Raw genomic sequence first — 21,104 nt, forward strand, 5'->3', positions numbered from 1 at the left:
ATTCTACTTTCAATTTAGTCAAGTAGCAAAGTGGCCATGTTAATCACTTAAGGAAACTGTAGCATTTCTCATCAAGGAAGACCTTTTTCCTCCTTATCAAAACTTATTTTAAACTTTATGTTTTAATTCCATAATTAAGTTCCATATTAAAACTTTTTCATACAGAAAAGAGATTAAGCAGTGTGCTTTCCAGTTCAAACAGTTCTTTACGAGAAACATTATCCTTACTGCTACAGACTTAGGTTCCACTTGCTTGCTAATACAGTACTCTAAAGCAATTTCAGTTGAAAAAATCTCAGTGTGCTGCATGGGAGAAAACAGAGAAATCTATCAGAAGCATTATCCAACAATTTACAGGTATTACAGGAGACGGCATGATCTAAACTTTGCTGATCACCTTGATAGCCAGAATCTGACTGTAATTATGTTATGTCTGCTAACATAAAATACACTATATTAACTTCCATTCTGGTAACCTCTCAAATACTTACCCAAAACACTCAGACAACACTGTTTAAACTTTTTCAGAGCAGCTCCACAGAGACAAGAACATTTCTTCCCTTTGAAACATTGCATTTCTTCCTTCTTCACCCATTACCTCCTAAATATAGACTAGCCTCTAGCCTTTTTTCATTACTGTACACCCTATAGATGAAAGGATTCATTCCTTGTTTAAGTCCAATTCAGAACCTCCGTTTACTTTTAACACCACATCTAAATGAACTCCAAGGCTAAAGAATAGTGTCTCAACTACTGGAGACATTGTCCAGAAGTCAAACAAAACAAAGCATTGCTTTCTTTGGGGGGCTAACCTGTCTCAGGTTTGCTTGCACTGCAAAATAGGCAACTATGAAGTTTATACAGTGAAACAAAAGAATATGAAAGAATATAAAACAAACTATTCACAGAAGTACTAACTTAAGCATTTATGAAATACTACATTCTGAGGTGTATACCAATATTTGTACAACACTGATGAAACAATACTATGCAAATTCCTGATAACATTTTTATCTGACTGTTGTTAGCTTCTAAAGTTGCATTAAGGACAAATAAAACCGGTGACTTTTTTGTGTGTGTTTTTTTGGAACTACAGCAGCAAATCTGTAGTGATGATGGAATGAACTTAAATTTTCTGCTTACCTGTTAAACCAGATATCTTAAGTATTCAATGTATGCTATTCACAGAATGTGTGACTAATGGAGTGAAAATTGTATCTTGCAGTCTCTGATCTGTTTTGTGTTTTTCTATTTAATCGAATTTCACATTAGCACAATATTCTTGTAGTTATACACATTTATGCACATCCTGAATAAAATGATGTACAGATACTACTTGCCAGGGTTACAACTTGCTGTTTAAAATGTCACATAAAAGCAAAGAATACAAATGCAATTGCCACTTGGTTTCAGCAGAAACACAATTGAACCTATCATTACCTGTAATAGCTATCCTTTGAAGAAAAGCTGCACAATCTAATAAATAGGTGACCAAAAGTTTTTAACAATATTATGAAAAGTATTAATGCTATTTATTTGCACACTCTTCTTCATTGAATTCCCTTCATGATGATCATAGTAAGCATGTCTTATTCCTGTGGATTAGTTCAACTTTCTCTGTAATCAGTTCCTTGTAATGCAATTTTCACAAGGACTCTGTACAAGATAAATACAGGTGGATGTGTTGTTCCATACAAAAACATTCCACATTTCCTTCTGTCTTGCATTGTATCACCCTATGTAAGAAAAGATACGATTGCAACCATGACATGGTAGAGGCATTTTACCAGGGAAGGTTGAAAAATGTGTTCTGCTAACATTGAAGAGAATGCTGCTAAAGAAAAGGATTTTTTAAAAATTATTGTTATTATCTTTAATACTCAGAACTCAGCCAGAAAACTGTATCCGTTTGGGGGAGGGGGTTCTAATTTTATTGCAGAGTCAGCAATCATCTACTTTACTGACAGAAGACCTCCCCCTGCACACTGCAAGGGAACAGAGACTGGAAAAAGGTTAAAAAAAAAAAAAAAAAAAACAAACAAAAAACAACCCATTAACAGCATGGGTCTCTGCAGCATGAGATACCACGTATTTGATTTGGGAGAGAACAACTAAATGCATAAATCACATCTGTTTTAAAAAGAAAAAAAGGCAACGAAACCCCCCCCCAAACCAACCCTACAAATTGCTTATTCTCATTTTTAGTGGAAGACTTTTATTTAACATCTAAGATGTAATAAAACAGCTGTTAAGGATAATTAGTCCCAGAAGAAGGTGATATAGCATTGCAACATACAAAAATGTTTTCAAGTATTTTTGAATATTATGGCATTTTCACCATTAATATATACACCTCACAGTTTCAGTAAATTCCAACAGACATTATTTCACAGACACAGTAGAACATAAGGGTTCATATTTGGCAACCCACAAACAAGAAATTAGTGCAGATAGGTACAGTGAGTAAACTACTGACTTCTTTGCCTTAAATAAAAAAATACTCAAAAGAAAAAAAAAAAAACACACAACCCACAAGTGTTGAGTAATACATATAAAAATAATATTTTTGTCCAAAGTATTTTCTTTTTTTAAAAAAAACTTAGTACTCCTTGCTTGAATCAACTTAAAAGACAGTCTGAAAAAACACCAAAGTGTACTTTGCTTCAAGAACTTCTCAGATTAAAATGTGAAATTTTTGTGTTTCTATCTTCAGAAGACTATCCGAAGACTCAGTAGACAAAAATTTAATGCTCCACTGATACAAAACATACTGAAAGGAAGGTTTCAAAATATGCTTTAATTCCAGTGTTGTTTTTGTAAATTTGAAGCAGCATGTTGCTATACACCAATGCAGAACCACAGCCTTATTTTGCAGAACAGTCTTTGGTAAGAAGTATTGTTAGATTTTGTGCAAATCACAAAATGGAACAGCGCTAAACATTCCACACTGTGGCATTCTTAATCAAAGATTTTTCAAGAAGGCTCATATAAAACAAGTGAATCTCTTACACCTATTCAACCAATGTCCCACAGACAGAATACTTTCATTTAAAAAAAACTTGGGGGGAGGGAAACATTTCTACAGTTAAAGCATCTTCCTTGACTATGTTCTTGCATGGGGATACATAGTATCAATTCACCTTCTAGCAGACATTCTGACAGATGCTCTTCAGGAAACAGCATTTTAACATCGCTTGGCAAAATTCTATTTATTCCATTATCTTCCAAAATTCAAATATTGTTTGGACAGCATATGGCAATTGTAAACATAATAACATCATTAAATTGTCAATAAGTATGTAAATGAATACTGAAAAAAAAATTGCAATCCACTAATACATATCCCTCCACATTCACTTATGTTAATTCTCAGCTCTTTGTAAAGCATAAAATTAATAGGGCATTGGTATGCCGGCAGGTAGTTGTAATTATCTTCTCATGTTTCAGAAGGTATTTTAGAATCATTTAAGAGCAAAGGATGAATGGTGTTCCAGTAAATCCCACTAAACCAATGCACGGACACAAGAGCAGCAGAAGTAAACAGGCTGACAAAAGTCTGAACACCCACAAAGACAAAAAAATACTGTTCAATACAGCTACTTACATCATGGCCTACGAGTTCTGTCTGCGTGGATTTATCTGCTTGGGAAGCAAGAGCCTTCTGAAAGCACTGAGCCTTCTCCTGTAAAACAAAATAACATATCATGTGAGTCATGTTTTTCCTCACTGGGCTTTGTAGGTACCAATACCCAGGTAAGTTCAAAACTCATGCACGGACAGCTGTTCGGAAATATATTTAATATGTTACTATTCTCATTGGGAGGTTGATTTCCTTACTGTTATTTCCTTTTATCAACTTATCTTTCTCTTAAACAGACAGTGACCTTGAAAAGCCTGGCTATGTGGTAGAGCTGGGCCCACAAGAAGGATGTCACTGAAGTGCGATGCAAAGCAATCTTCTTCCAGAGCAGATACAGGTACAAAGCACCGAGCAGCAGCAGTGACTCTTGCAAACACCAGCACCATTCCAACAGCAAAGAAAACACTGGGTTTTGGTTTGGTGGGGGTTTTTGGGGTTTGGTTTTTTTTTTTTAAGAAACAGTAAGAAACATGCAAACTCCACCGCAGACCACAACGCTGAGATGACTTCCCCCTTGCCTGATGCAAAACATGTCAGCAAAGCCTAAATACTTCTTGGGTACTGTACTGATTTCTGCTTTTCCCACCCTTGTCCCTCTGTACCTCAATCATTTTTGGAAGTGTGGCATGGAATGTCGGGGACAGACTTGAGCAAAGAAATCTGTCCGCTTTGACACAATTATGCTTCACAAAAAAAAGGGCATTTTGATATCTCATTTGAAACTGATCACTAAGTAGAAATGTTGATCCTCATCAAGCCCTTAGATACACTACATTATTTTCCAGGAGAAAGTATATGATGAAACAACTGTAAATACATGGGATAAGGTAGGAAAAGGCACACAGGAAGGGAAGGTCCCATTAACAGAGAACACAAAGTCCTTTACCGCACTGATTTATGTTTTCTTATCTACCAATTCAATTTTATTTTTCAGCTATATCCATACAAAATACTTATCTTTGACTCAAATTCCTCAAGACCTACAAAAGTACATTTTAATGGTACTGACAGGTATGTATTACAGTAAAACAGAATTTGTGTAAATTGAATTTCAAGTTAATTGAATCTCAAGTTGAATGAATCTCAGTTTTTACCAAAATAAAGATAGACGTGTTGTTATTTTCAGCTATTGTCCAAGTTGTGTTTTCCTTTATCTCTTCTACATATTTTAAAAATCAAATGTTATTCATTTCAAGGAATCACTACGCTAACTGAATTTTGGGCAAAAGCATGTAAACAGAAGGATGAAGACAACACCTAAATGACAGTACTTCCAGTATTTCAACTCTTCAAGTACTGGGGGGGGGGGGGGGGGGGGGGGGGGGGCGGGAGGGCAGAGAGAACTCAGACTGATCACTTCACTGGTATGAGACAACTTGCACCCAAAGTTGCCGATACAACTACTGAGTTAAAACTGAATTCATGGCGAAGGCCATCTCATTTCCGACAGAAAAGCTTCATCTTCTTGAGGTTTGAATTTACTAGTCCTCTGCCCACACCATTTTTACTTGTTTAGAAAACAGACATTGTTATATATTTACCTTCTAATTTAGACAATAACATTTTACTGCTCAGAAGCTCCATGAATTTTCTAGTTACAAACCCAGACATCCACAGAGACTGAATGTTCAGGTAACATTATGCTTGGACCAAAAGCAGTATATTAAACTGTGTTTCTGATCAAGTTTAACATTTGCATACTTCCTTTGTGGATTCACAAATACAAATTTTGAAGTGACTGGGGGTGGGGGTGGAATGGAAGAAATCAAAAAAACCTTCATTAAGGCAACCAATTAATTAGGAAAGCTAGGAAGGTTGGAATAACCAAATTAATTTCTTTCTGTGAGCTGCTCATTTAACTGCGTATATGCAGTGAGATCCATTTTTAACACATCCAAGTTCTGACTCCACATTATCATCTTTACCAGAAGCAGAAGTCAGACATCCATGTTGACAAGTAGTATCTTCTGTTTACAAAAAGAGTGCTTCCAATTGTGTTGATGCGAAACAACCTTCATAATATTAATTACTTATTTTCAAAATTGTTAAACATAGCAAGAATAGACTATATTTTATGTTATTTTCAGTGAAGTAGCAAAAGTCTGCAAAAAGTTTAAAATCACGGACATAAATATTTTCCATGCAGTAATGTAGACAACTTACAGTTTGTTACAAAACAGCATCCTAGTGGAAGAAGCTACTTACACTTAATAGTCATTCAACTTAATCTCAGTTATGTTTCCCTAACTTGCGCTACTTTATCTCTAGAATTCTTGTTGCCAGAGTAAAGTAGCTGTTCCAGAAGACATACCTTTGGTTATGAAATAATTTTAGTAATATTAAAGGTACTGGATATCAAAAAACACTATAAAATGTTCTTTCCAATATAAACCCACTTCTTAAAATGGTAAGTTGATACTTTCAATATAATTTCATGCTGCATTGACTATATCAATAGACAGACTTTATAATGAACTGATGTGACAAAACGCTGGAAAAAAATGGTTACACTGTAATGTGAATTTAGATCTATAAAGTATAGTGTACTATAGAAAGCAAGCTAAATGCAAAACTTCAGTGTAACTGTTTCTGTAAAAGTGTAGCAGATTTTCACACAAAAATACATATTAATCCTACTCTACACCCAAAAAAGCATAAACTGACACTTTATTTTACTACATAATAAACTATTGTAAATATTTGGCAACATTTGCTAGATATTTACAATGCTGTATGCTCTTGCCCATAGATTTACTGTTCCTATCCATGTACAGCACAGCATTTCAGACGCAGATCCCAGCTCCGAGGTGCAACCAAAAAACCTCTGCAGGGAGGTCATGTTCTCCAATGAACAAAGAATGCTTGCAGGAGATTTGCACCTTTGTCCAAACACTTTCTTTTCAAAACTTTACTAAGAATAGTCACTTTAAAAAGAATTGATGCCCAGGTATCAATTAATTTTGCCTTGCAAATGTGTTACCTAGTATGTTGCTTGGTATGTCTGGGTCTGCACAGTTACTTTGGCCTTTGGCACTGGAACAGACAACAACCCAGCAGCGCTGCCACAATTGCAACAGCCTCTGGCACTAAGTGAGAGGCAGTCTGAAAAGGAAGGCAATACTTTTTATTTACTTTTTATTAAGCTAATACAAAGGGAAAAGACTGACAAAATTCCAGGTGCCCAGGTACTAGAAAAGGACTTTTAGAAATCAATATCTGTCCCTTTTTCTCAATTATAGCAAATCAGCCAAATAAAAGATCTTTACAAGCCAAGTAGCACATTTTAACATTTATTCATAACAAAGAAATAAGTTACCTGGACATATATTCCCATAGCAGCCTTCAATTGCCACCACATCATTACTCCGAGAGACAGTTACTATTCTAAAGTAACATTTTAAAGTAATTTTTCAAGTTCTGAAACTTCCTTGAGACCTTCCTGCCATTTTAAAACACCAAAGTTATCTTCTTTCAGAGGCTCCCTAGTGAAATTGAATTAGTGACTTTTTCCGTACATGACCCAGTTTTCATACCACTAACTGCATATGCTGCACCCTATCACCTTCTCCCGAGCTACCAAAAAGCTTCCAAAAGCTTTTTCATAAGTCTATGTTGAAATGTAAGGATTTTGAGAAAGCCAAAACACAGTATAAGGTGCTTCCTTGATACCACCATTTTTCTTTTGAGATATTTCATAGAACACAGAAGGTTAAGTTGTCCCATCCTGCTGCTTTCTGCCCTTGCACTGCATGTATGTGAGAGGAATCACCCCCACCTTCTCTATAAGATATTAGGTAGTAAAAAGACTACAAATAGATCCTTCCTTATCCTCCTTCTTTTCAGGGTAAACAAAACAAGTGCTTTTGCCTCTGTAAAGACCAAGAAGGGACCAAATAATTTTGGTTTTAAATATTTTTAGATTTTTAGGATCAGACAAAGTACTTGGGTGACTTGTTAAGATAGAGCACAAATGAACATCTTTTCTTACAGTTCTCTGTGTTGTTATTCCCTCTTATTAAAATAAATAGCATTGGACACACTTGCAAGGTGACAGGGAGAAGAGCATGAAAAACTCTAATTCCCTGGGTTCATCCTAATTAGCAAAAAGGCAAGAGTTGTTGGCAATTTTTAGGTCAGATAACTCATAGCAACATTGCCAGCAACATTCATCACAACCCCTCCCTCTCGTGTGTGTGTGTGAGAGAGAGAGAGAGAGAGGGAGAACTATGTGGAAGGACATTTTCTCCATCATTTGCAGTTGCTTAAATTACTGAGATTACTAACTGAAGTATTTCAACAGCCTTAGTGAAAAGCATTAGACCATGATCAATAAAGGAATCTTCACATGGGAATAAGTTCACTAATATCTCAAACTACCTCTAGTACAAGAGTGTCATTGTTTAGATACTTATTATTTTATTACTACGTTTGTAGTAAGTCACCAAGAGGTGCTGAAGTAGGAAGATAACAGGAATCAGCTGATCACATGCATGTAAAAACATTACAGATAAAACAGATGAGTGAAATATAAAATAAAATAGTAAGTGAAAAATGGGCTTAGTCTTTACCACTGAACAACAGCTACTAGACAAAAACCAAAGTAATTACTACCAGACTACTTATATTTAGGGAGTCAGCATAGGTGAATACATCTTGAAACATATGACTGGCTTTTTACAACATTCCTTCTCTGAAGAGAACAACATTGAAACCATTTTCATAGCTTTCATTGTGAACAGGTCAAAGTAATTTTTTGTGACCCTTCTCTTACCCAGTTCCCTATCAGTGACAGCACGGTGACCACTTGTGGTGCTTTTGTTTAATTGCAAATTCCAAAAAGAAAATGCTTGAAGATTACCTTAAATGGTCATACTAAATCAAACAGCAAACCTTTCTGTTCCAGCTGTATTGGAGGAATCAGAAGTCAGTCTGTTAGCCAGTACAGCTGCGGCTTTTGTCACTAAGGAATCTACTTTGTCTAGTTGATAACATACTAAAGATTTTTCCCCCCCCCCCCAACAGCTGGTTCGCTTTTATGCTTACTTAGATTAAAAAACCACACAACTTAACTTTTAGTCTTCAAGTCTTTTTATACTCAACCTCTCTCTCCTATAGTCTGTACAGATTATTGTATGACTTTATGAAGACAAATCTGTTTTATTCGGGTTTTCTCTCAGCATATAATCAAAACAGCCTACGATTGCCAGCATCAGCACTGCAGTCAGGTTTACAACTTACATGCAATTGTTTCCCTTGCTTCAGGCATTTACCCCACTGCGAATAACAACTAACATTTGCCACAGAGCTGGGAAGAAAGGCTTTTCTTCAGAAGACTTATAAAAATGCAAAGTCTTTTAATTCTGATGTGCTTTGGGATTAAACTTAATCATCAGCAGCAGTTAGGCAGTGACAAGGGATAACAAGTAGCACAAAAAACTGCTCTCCAACATCTATTCTATCTAATTTGCAGGCTACAATAAGCTACAGAATTAACTATATGACAGCTATTTCCACAGAAATTGAATCCCTGTTGGTTTGAGTCTCAGTTTGGGAAGAAAACACAACATATACAGCATAGCTCTAGTGATCAACTGTGGTACAGCTGAGTCGCATCACACTTGAAAACACTTTGTGAAGCCCAGCAAAAAGCCCAGCTGTCTCGAGCACAGACTAAGAAAGCAGCTACAGCATGGTTCAACATTTGAAGTACTAAGAACTAAGGTGCTAAAAAGCCACAACAAATTTAGAGGCATTACTCTGGAGTCACAGCAGCGAATGGGTGCGATCATCTACAAGGGCACTAGCCCATCCTTCAGGAGAAAAACAATGGAGAACTTGGTGGGAATGCACCCAAGTATGCACAAATAGAGGTTTCATTGAGGGTTTTAGTTCTGTCAAATCACTGTAAACGACAAAGACCAAAACAACATGGAATTTCAGTGAACATTTCATAGTTTTTACATAGGACTCTTACACAAATGAAAATAGTATTCAGTTATTACATTATAATTTTTTTGTAAAACATAAAGGCAAAATCCTATGTGTATGGTAAGTACGGTACCTGGAATGAAACACGACATCCCTTCTGCCTGGATTTCTATCAGAACACAGTATCCATGTGTGACTCAAGAAAGACTAAGACAAGCCTGTCTCCAAGCAGTTTGCAATACCTTAATAATTAGTTACTGTCAAGTCTGAATACATTTAATGGAGAAAAATCCCACTTCTGAAAGTATAATCACTTCATAATAGCTCTTTGAAGATAAACAATATTTAGAAAGATTTCAAATCTTAATAGACTCACAAGCCCCACTATAGTCATGCCAGCTAGCCTTACTCACAGTAATACAAAGGTTTACTAGATCCTAGCCAGAGAGGATTATTACTATTATTTTAAAAGAAGTTTTGAAATCCTTATAATCCCAAGTATTTTCTTAAACTTTCCATCCCCAAGCTCTGCAAGAGAAAAAACTCTTGTTTTGTTGAGTGCTGTATGACCTTACCAATAAAAAGATGACTCCAAGCTTTGAGAGCACAGGATAACTAATCAGAAACAGGAAATACACAAAAAAGTGAATCTCCTAGTCCACTGAGCTGATGAATGCCAGATACAGGAAAAGAGCCTTAAAAATTGTATCTTCTGACTTCTATTTATTTGACTGGACCACGCTGTATCCTAAACAGTACCATTACCACTTGTGTCTGTATTGCAAAATTAAAACTAAATGTTTACAGGGACATGAGACCACCACAGGATTTCAGGATAAGCATTTTGCAAACATACCTGAGCTTTTAACTTTATTTTTCAAAAGCATCTGTGGAAAACACTTTAAGACATAGCATCAAACAGTGGCAGATATCTGTTTATGCTATATTAAAAAAATAACATTGCATTTCTTGATCAGGGGAAATTTTTTGAAAAAACAAATGTATTTTGTTTAATTATTTCCTGTTTTATCTGTTGCATCAACAGAAAGTAAAAGGCTCCATTTTCAGGTGGCATTACAATTTATAATTTATATTTTAAAGCAATACCTGGTTATTGTTTATTACTATCATTCACTCATTCAGTAAAGCTGTATAGCAAGTAGTCATTTCCTTACTGATTATGTTTCCCATAATAAATCAATGCTACTTTAAGACATAAGTTTATGCACACACATCACTGAAAGTATAAAGGAACTTTTTCTAGTTATCACATCTGTAAAATAAAAAAATTACAAATCACACATTCATACATGGCCCAGATGTGGCCATGCATGCTTTGAATAATGCAATACAATAAAAAATTTATATGGTCAGGCTCTATGAATAACATGGCTGTAACAAGTGATGCCAATCTTAATACCCCCCTGCCCCCCTCAACAACAAGAGCACAAAAAACCCCAAACCCAAGAAAGTTACTGAAAGGGAAGAAAAAACAAGCAGTAGTGCATTCATAAAAAACTTCAAAAGGTTGACACATCAAGCATAGTCATTCATGCAAAAATTATCTCTACAAGTACAGTTTTGAACTTTCAATAAGCGTTGTCTTAATTTGTGTTCCAGTTGCATCCAGATGTCCAAGAAGATATCCTAAGTCTTATACTAGCTCATCTAATAAAGAATCAGCTCTCTCTCAACCCACATGTCCTTAGATTATCACTGCTACACCACCGCTAGGACCACACAGACAAATGCAATCCTGTCCCAAAATACAAGACACCCAACAGACAAGCCTAGGAGACAGTATTACCCCAGTTTGATAATTCAGAAATTGTGATACAGGGACACTAAGTCTTACAGCAGCAACTCACAAAAAACCCCATTAGCGCTATTGACTTGATCTTCCTACAAACAGTTGAAGAAAAATAGTCAATAAGTGATTGATTTGTCAAGGTCATGCATGAAGCCACCTGCAGAGTTACGGAGTGCTGCATAGATCCACAGTCCAAGTCTTACGTCCTATGCACAAAAGCAGTCTTCCTCACACCATTAAGCTTCAAGACATTTGCTTTAGACATGACACTGAGAAGATAACTGAGCCCAGAAATTCTATAGCAGTGAACAGTATTCAGTACAATTATCTGCAAGATTACTGCAAAGCAGGTCTACACATTCGTGTTCAAAGATTCAACTTGCACACCTTTGATTCACAATATTTCAGAACTTTTTTCTAAATGGACATCACCGATATGGCAGTGAAATTTGTTTCAATTACAGCTCTCATTTACTTAACTGTACAGTATTAAATAGCCCCACTGAAGATGTGGTTACTGTTCTTTTACACAGCAATTGTTAACCCACCAGCTGTAAAATACTTGATCATCAAGAATAATGAGGTTTTATCTCATTTAAGTTGTGCTTTTCCTAAGTTTACTAGCTGAAAATGGAGATTTGACATGTAAAGTCTGAAATTAAATTGCTTATAAGCCAAGCAAACCATTGTTCAGGTTTTTTTTAGAAACAAGTGCAAGTTAGAAAATTACTATGCTAAACCTTAAACAAGAATATAAACATATTTATTTCAAGTATTTGTCTTGTGGGAGTAGCACACTACTCTTCTCATAGCGTAGTGAGAATGAACTCTTCCAAGAGCCTAGATTAGGACAAAATGGATTAGATAGATTATTCCTGCACTTCTACTTTCATTAAAATATACTTCCACAACATCGCCTCTAGTTGGTATGCTCATGATTCAGCTGGCAGTGTTAGGCTGACACACAACCCAAAACTAACGTGAACATTAATGCAAACCTATCAAGTCTGGTAAACAAAGAAAGCACACAGTTTATAACCCTGGGTTTTTTCTTCCTTTATCCCTTTTTAGAGCAACCACATTTATCACTTTCATGGCGCACATGATTTTAAATGCTGCCAGATTCTGCATGGGTACGTGAACAGAATGTCACAGTCTGTTCCAAAACATCTGTTTTGGAAGGGATTTTTTCTTTCCATAACTTCTTCCATGGTTTTTGGTGACTATCAGTATTCATTGAAGGAAAATACAACACAAAACAATAGCATTATGAAAATCCTGTAGCAATAACTAGCAGATGGTTCTGTAACCCATTTAATATAAAGTTTTACTTAGGGAAGTTATTTTATTAACTTCTGAAAGTATCAAAGGCACTCATTATCTTTTTGTTATGCTTTTCTTCCCTACCATGTGAAATGCTAATGTTACACACTTTGTCCTTTAGGTGTCTAAGTGAAGATGTTTAAGTGCATTGCCTGTCAAATGTTTCTGTTGGGTTGCCGTTTCCCTTCCCTCTGTGCACACAGGGACATTCGTGGGATGTGATTAATGTCAGTGCCAGCCACCCTGCACATAGATTTAACGGCACGTGCATTAGGCAGAGCGCAGGAATCATTAACTCGGCACATGCCAAATTGCAACCGGTGTTTATTGAAGGCTTCTGGCAGTAATTAAACCTCACACAGCTAAGCGTTTACAATAATTTTACAGATTGCTGTCCTGAGGAACGAGATTCACCATTGCAGCATTAGAAGTGTATATGATAAACACAAACAAAAGGTCATTTTCAAGTCGTCCCAGTGACAACTGCATGGGGCACAGGTTTTGATTATTTGTTGGTCAAATGAATAGAAAAAATTAATCATATAAACCAAATAATTGCTGCCACCATGGAAATCAACAAAAACATGTAGCAATTTTTGTGATAAATAAGGCTATAGCTTTATTCACTGATATCAAAAACATATGATCCTTGTAGCACTGTAAATATACCTAGCAATACTGAAAACCCACAGTTGCCATTCTTTGAGTTGTTCCACCTGTGGCATTATGATAATTACTCAATAAATTATTTGTACATTTTGGCAAGTGTTTTGGATAGAATCATCAGTTTGGCTTTTGCATTGCCAGAACAGGACAACTATGTGACTTGCTTCCGTCCTGCACTCATATGCAGCCCATTAAATGTGCATATTCATACACACACACTGGAAGTGATCACACTGCCTGTCCATCTATTCCTCAATAATAGTTTTTTATTACAGTGGTCAATACTAACTAGTCCAAGCAACAGAGTTAGAAAATTAAAGTTTCTGTAAGTTTCATGAAAATCACTGCCTGGACAGATGAGAAGGACCTAAGCTGGCAATGGGCTTCAGCATGAACTTCAAGCTCAAAGTCAGCCAGATAGGCAGCTGGCAGGCAGCTGCACGGTGCCTTCAGCCCAGGTAACACTTAGGAGTCCAGAACGATGTTTAGGGACTGTATGGGAAAGCGTGGCATAGAGAATTACAGGGAAACAGAGAACTTCAATAAAAGCCTGACATACACAGAATAGGATTTAGCGGTATTGCTTGTGAAGAAGCTTCGGTCACTACACCGGGCTCTCGGATGCACTGCAAAGACATTTTCCTAGGCAATTATTTGCTTAAGCAAGGACCAAAAGGTACCTACCATTTGTAAACCCGCTCTCAGGGGAAGCCACAGCTTGGGTTTTGCCAGTAAATTGACACTGGAAAGTTATTAAAGTAGATACCTTTTTACTGTGAGTTTAGGTTCATCACTCATGCCCTCCACTCTTACCCACTCACCTCAATGGGGATATTGAAGATTAAATATGAAGTACATCATATTTAATTCAGTAAGACAACCAACATGCTGTAATATGCATTATCATGATATCCCAAATAGTTTTGCACATCTAACGAAGGCTCACAAGTAATGGTGAGCAGCTTTATACTGCTTTGTCAAAGCAGAATAGTTTTGATCAGACAACAAAACTTGCTTTCACTTTTACCAAAGCAATCCACACCAGCCCTCGTATTTTTGATAATACTTGACAGACGACGACACTATAACATTCATAGAATGCTTTGGGTTGGAAGGGACCTTGAGAGATCATCGAGCCCAACCCCCCTGCAGTAAGCAGGGACTGAACCTGTGAACTTGGCATTATTAGCACCACGCTCTAACCAACTGAGCTAACCCGGCTGGTCCCAGCACAAGATGGTAGAAAAGCGTATCAATCTCCTCTTCTTTCAAACATTTCTTTAATTAATTCAGAAACTTTCCCAATGATGGGAGTTTGACTTCATGAAAGCTGTGTGACTGCTATGAATTCTATAGCAAGTAACTGGGATGTTGGAACTTAGTTGAGCATTTATAGCATTGACATTTTGATTTCAGTTGATGAAAGTAATGAACTACGTAGCAAAATATTTTCATCACCGTATAAAAATTGTACATTTCCAAGCACATGCAAAAGAGAACAATTCTTATATTGTACAAGGAAAGTAACCATTAAATTCTAGTTTTTGGTATGATGCATGCGCACAAAGAAGCTATAGTACAAAGACTCTGAAATAAGTTTTTTCTTACTATTTCTAGAAGCATTACAGGATCTTCAGGAAAGAGTATTGAAAAAAGATCTCTCCTTTTTTCACCCTTTAAAAAATATGATTTCCTACCACTTAAGGAAATGGTGACTAGACCTCTATTTCCCACTGACACATATCATAAGCAAAGCACATTGCTATGGTCCTCAGATTACTGCTATAATGGAACCAAAAACATGACTTAGAATCATGACCATAAGCATCTGTCACATAAAACTGTTCGAAGAGCGGAAATAACAACCCAAACTACGATATAGTCAGAAAAGCATAAGAATTACATTACACAAGTCTAAAGAGACACCCTGACACTATCTTATAGTTTTTTTCAGACAAAAGAGGAATAAATTCTCATTTTGCCTCGGAAAACAAGAAGCAAAAGAGAGATGAAGGTGAACCTATGGCACTTGAGGAACATTAATAGTCAGTTTATACCATAACATAAATTCAATCTACCAAATAAACCATCTTTATTGGCTCATAATCAGCCCTGTTGGTACACTATTGTTGATAAAATTGTTTTCCTAAAAATTTTACAAGTGTACTTTACTGCTGCCCCAGTGCTGTCTCAGCTCATAATGTGTGTCTACTATCAAAAAAGGATTTGTCTGTAAACACTGCTCTTAGATAAGCCAATGTTGCCTAGGAAGATGCCTCATTTCTCAACACATGCTACTCGCTATAGTAACTTGTAAAGATGCACAAGAAGAGAGCTGAATACTATCTGTTGGTCGAAGACCAGGGGCTCCCTCTGATCTGTAAGTGTAAACCAATAAAGACAGCTTTGAAACAAAAGCACTTTCAAACTAGGCATGATAAAAGGTGCAATGAATGGCTGAAGTAGAAGATGGAGATATAAAACCCCAAATGCTGTAAAATTGGATTGGACAAGTGAGCAGCAGAGATCCTTTGGGGGTTTACAAATAAACAGGTAACAAGCGGTTCAGGAGCTCCCTTGAGTTGCAAAGTGATGGACTGGGAGAGCATTGAGGAAAGTATCACATGCTTTCATGCACCAGCTTTTCTGTAAGCGGCTGCTTGTAGCTACCACTGGAGACAGACAGCTGAAGGGCTGGATAAACCTTTGCACTGATCCACTACAGTTTTTCTTGTTTCATATTCTAAAGCCTAAACCAAATCCACTCCGTTTTGAAATACTGCAGTATCAACCTCCCAAGCACCCAGCTCATACTGTTTCAGCAGACAAGAAAAGTGGTTGCCTCTACTTTTCATCCAGTTATTCCTTGTTTCTCAATAAAGAAAAGATGCTCTGTGTAGATTTTTCCTCCTTCTTCAGTTAAGCTCATAGCACTAGGAGATAAGAAAAAAATAACAATAGGCAAAAGCTACCAAATGGCACATCCTGGGGAGAACTTTCTAGCCAGCTAATATAAGCTCAAAGAAAATAGTAATCTCTGTGATTACATTTCAGTAATGTTTGCCATGTGATCTAACAAAAGCATGTATTCTCAAACTGGGCATTATAAAAATAGTCTACATAGTGTTACCAAATTTGAAAAATAAGCCTTGTCTACCTATTTTTATATGCAAATCCAAACCTGACTATACTTTGAAGATCCAGAATCCAGAGTTTGAATCAGGAACACCTAAAGACATATGAAAAAAAACCCCTAGAAATATTACCATAAACAAAGACTGATGTGGCAGATAAGGGTATAGTTTATATGATTAGGTGGTGGGGCGTGGATGGGAGGGTGGAAGGCTATACTTCAGTAACCAAAATTAACGGGCGACATACAGTGAAAGGTACTAAGTCAATGTCACATTCCATGGGTGATTTTTCCAACGCGCAATGAAGTCACGTTAAAAAAAAGTCTCTGCCAAAACTACTACTAATATCATCAGCAAATAGCTCACTGGATGTTTTGATCTTGAGTTATAAATATTTAGCAATTGCACAACATTATCCAGGGACTAAGTACACATTAGCACTTTTAGAATACAACAACAAACATCTGTTTAATCCAAAAAAAAACCCCAACCCAACAAAAAACAACCACCCACACCAAATCACAAAACCCCAAACAACTTATTTTAACCTACAACTCTGCACTCAGTTGGGAGCCATTATGGCAGCTCTCCATCAATTTTCAATATTTCAAATGGAACCAAAGTTATAAAACATGCTAAAGAAACAGGTGTTTTATTAACACAGAAGTGAAAAGAGACTCTACAAGACCCTCCAAAGGTGAATCCAAAAGCTAGCAGCAAAAGCAACTTCGAATTTACTTGTGAGACCTTGCGGTAGGGTAACAACCTGTGCCTCTATACCATACTACTGCTACTTGGTTCAGATTTCCGTTTCTCCAGAAACTTCCTGCAGCGTTCACTGTAACAAGATATCCATGGATTTAGGAATCATCATAACACAAATAGAACCTATGATCATTAAGTATAAGCTGTGCAAAAAGCTCAGCCCATTTTTGTTTATTGATGATTTAACAAAATCAAATAAGGTAAAAATCTGATTTTGCTCTGTTCATGAAATGGGTTTTGCAGAACTTAAATCTGACTAAAGCTCTTCCCCCCCCACTCCACCCTCAGGACATCAATCCATTTGTTTCCCGGTTTCCTATATATTTTCTTGAAACTCAAACTGAATCAACAGATCAACAATTCACAACATCACTGAACTCTCAAAGTCAGGTGTATATGGACAAACCAGTTTAGATTGTCACATACTTGATAACCACAAAAGGTTTGCCAGTTTTCACGTCCTGAGCATTTACAGCATGTTATTCCATTCATGGCAACAAAAAGCCTCATTTCTCTGAATTCCAACGATACATTTACAGTAGGCTGTCACACGACTATTTCCAAATGGCATAAAACATGAAATACAAAAGCAGAAAATAAAACAGAATTCATAGAATCGTAGAATGCTTTGGGTTGGAAGGGAGATCATCTAGCACAAATGTAATTTCAATGTATAGATATTATCAGAAATGGTAGATGTATCTTGTCTTTTATGGAAAAATAGCTGAGTTTTTCATGAGTTCCACAGAATTTCTCAAGTAGGTCATCTTAAACTTTCAGGTTATCCTAGCTATATGTTCAAGAAATACTGCAGACAAAATTGACTTGTTATTCACAAGCACCACTCCGTCAAAAGAGTGGCAAGCTTCTTGAAAAGTGATGCAGTATTCAACAGTTTTAGGAAGAGATGCTCAGTTTATTCTGTATACACTAACTTTTCTAGCATCACTTACAGAAACAGCATTTGCTTTCCTATCAGAATTTGCACACAAGTGAAAGCAAAGACAGACAGCGACTATTTTTTGAAGTGCCAAAACTGCACCCAACCTGTGAAAGACTTAATTGTTTTTGGCAGCCTAAGTCTCCAATTCTACCACAGGGGCTACAGGAGACATTACAAATGGATGAATTTTCCTCATTTGTGTTCTTCTGAGTGCTTTTTGTTTCCATCCTACTCTTAGCTTGTTCTTCTGAGGCTCTACAGAGATCTTCCATGGCATCTGATCGTATATATTCAGCTCAGCTCCATTCATCTGCAGAGTTTTACCTGCTGCTTAGACTAGCAGTGTTCCATTAGCTGTCTGTTTCATTTATTTACCGGTCCTGATAGCGGTCACTACATAGTCTCTTAACTAGAAGGAAGCTGCACCATGCAGAGACCTAGTCAAAGAACTTGCACACAACACACACAGCAAAGGGAAAAGGCAACGTGAAGAGATCGTTAGTTTGTCAGTCGATATCAAAACTGGAGTTATATGAAGACTATGTCAAGACCACCACTTTTAGCCCAACAGCTGGTCTCCCAGAGGCTCAGGTGGTACCACTGAAGCTTTGCTTGCTTAGGCTGGTGTAGTATGTGTAATCCTTACCTGCTTAAAGATAGTAGAATAGACTGCACTATTGGGTCACTGATATGAAATAGAAACTTTCACAGGGAAAAGAAAAAAACCAAAACACCAACACAAAAACCCAAAATTGCCCATGCAACTTCTTTACGATCAGGATACTTAAAAATAGGATACAAACACTGCAAAGCTAAACTTCTGACACAAAAGTCTCAGTTCTATTCAGCTGAGTTAATCTCCTCTTGTCTCTCTTTTCATCTGCACTAGATTTGAGGTGACCATCTCTTGCATTCCTTTCTTTCCACTCATGTTTTCTCCTAGTAGACCTATTCCTTCCTTACTTGTACCTTTTTCTGGTCCTTTCTTTCCCTGCTACAGAATGACTAATAACCTTTGTTCTTTCTCTGCCATTGAGAGATTTTGCTCTTCCCTTTAGACTTCAGTTTCCGATACGTGCGACCCTTAAATCCAAGGTCTCTCCTCATTACAACAACTTCAGTTTCAGGGGCAGTCACAACAATTGGCTACTGAAGTGCCAGGGCTGACACCCTTTTCAGAATTCTTACTGAAGAAGTAAAGGTGTCATGGGGAAGACAAAAATGGAACTCAATTCATTGCAAAAGTTGCCTTTGAACTGATACTTTTATGGCCTTAGAACATCCTGATGCATGAAAATACACATAGCATCTTTGTTATCCTCTTCACCTCCCCCCCCCCCCCACCAGTAGGGGGAGCACCCATTTTCCCCATCACAGAATAACTTTGAAACTGCATACATTTACTTTATATTATATCCTAAATGTGCATCTAGACTTTTAAGTCAAGGTCATCAATCCTCCAGAGGGAATCCTCCAGAGGGCAGGGTGATGCCCCTCACTTTCTGCTTCACCTTGCAACCACTGCCTCACACAGGACATTTCTGTTTCTCTGGCTGGCCGAACTCCAGGCAGCTGCACTGCAACCAAAAGTGAAGTTGCAGCTAGGTCTGTTTCTGTAACTGGGACTCCATGAAATCATCTGCAATACAGAACTTCCCAGTCACACTAACAGCAGAGCAGTATAGCCTCCACCACATGGCATGGCACCAGTCTTTACCCTACTTTCTTACACCTTCCCTGCCTCCAGAACTCCTCTGCATTCAGCAGCAAAGCAGCCCACATAACTCAGACTTTATAGGAAAGCTGAGCGGACTGGGATGTTAGATAGGTAAACGTGGCGGACATAGTCAACACCAGTTGTCAATACACACTCCTACATTACCAAATTCTCAGACGAGAAAATAAGATGACCCTTTTCATTAACTTGCCATCCCCACAGCTGGCACATTTAACATAGTCGGCTGTCATCAGAGACAGGTAAGAATGCTTTTTGTAAAGTGGAGTCCTCTACAGGTCATGTCGTAGGAGTCAGTTGGTATTGATTCCTAGAAACTTAGTTTATCATGGCAAGAAAAAAAAAATACAGCTCTGTACTGCATGCTGACCCTACATGGTGCAGAGCGGACAGGATAGAAAAAGACTAAATTTGTTATAAACTTTTGTTAATAAAGTTTTGCTACATGCATATATATACACACACACATTCACGCAGGTGAAAAAGATCATCCCTCTGACGGTGGGGGACAGGTGGTGCCTTCCATTGATGGAAGCCATACACCATTATACCTTCCTGTTCTTGACATAATCCAATTTAAAGAGAAGAAACACTCCTGAAATTCCATTCCAAATCACTTTTAGCTGTGAAGACACCATTAGACAATCCAGTTGCATATGTATTGTGAGATGACGTTAGCTTTGAACAGTTTTGCAACCTTCCCACACGATGCAAAATTTTTTGTCACTAATTACTCGGTTACTGTGAGCCTGCAGGAGATGCATTCTGCAGTTTAAGTGCCCCAGACAAGTGGAGTGAAATTTTGAGCTTACGAGCAGAACAAAAGTCTATTGCTGCACTGTGCTTTTACTGCTAGAGGTCAGAATTCTGGAAAATTTAGTTGCAGTGATCCAAAGAAATGTTGAAGAATCGTATATGAATGTAACATCAGTACTACAACAGTCTCAACTACTTAAGTTATAGCCGGTAGAGTGTAAGTATGTCTTTTGCACTCTAGGAAAGGCCCAAAGATTGTATATTTAATTTAACACACATTTTTAGTAATACGTTCTCAGAAAAAAAAAAAAAATGCTCCAAATTGCATTGGCTTTGATGCTACCTTTCCAGGGAAATCTTTAAAATGGACATAAATGAGAGATCCAAGGTCAAAAGGGAGAGAG

General features: G+C 37.2%; 1 protein-coding gene across 1 annotated transcript in view; it reads right to left on the bottom strand.

The window, feature by feature from the left end:
• Positions 1-21,104, bottom strand: part of CCSER1 (coiled-coil serine rich protein 1) — a 662,304-nt gene that overhangs the window by 272,852 nt on the left and 368,348 nt on the right. Inside the window, exon 8 of the mRNA XM_075709669.1 lies at positions 3,605-3,682. Within this exon, the coding sequence (XP_075565784.1) occupies positions 3,605-3,682 (78 nt within the window). The remainder of the gene's footprint in view (positions 1-3,604; positions 3,683-21,104) is intronic.

Source organism: Pelecanus crispus, chromosome 4, assembly GCF_030463565.1.
Source record: "Pelecanus crispus isolate bPelCri1 chromosome 4, bPelCri1.pri, whole genome shotgun sequence".
Lineage (NCBI taxonomy): Eukaryota > Metazoa > Chordata > Aves > Pelecaniformes > Pelecanidae > Pelecanus > Pelecanus crispus.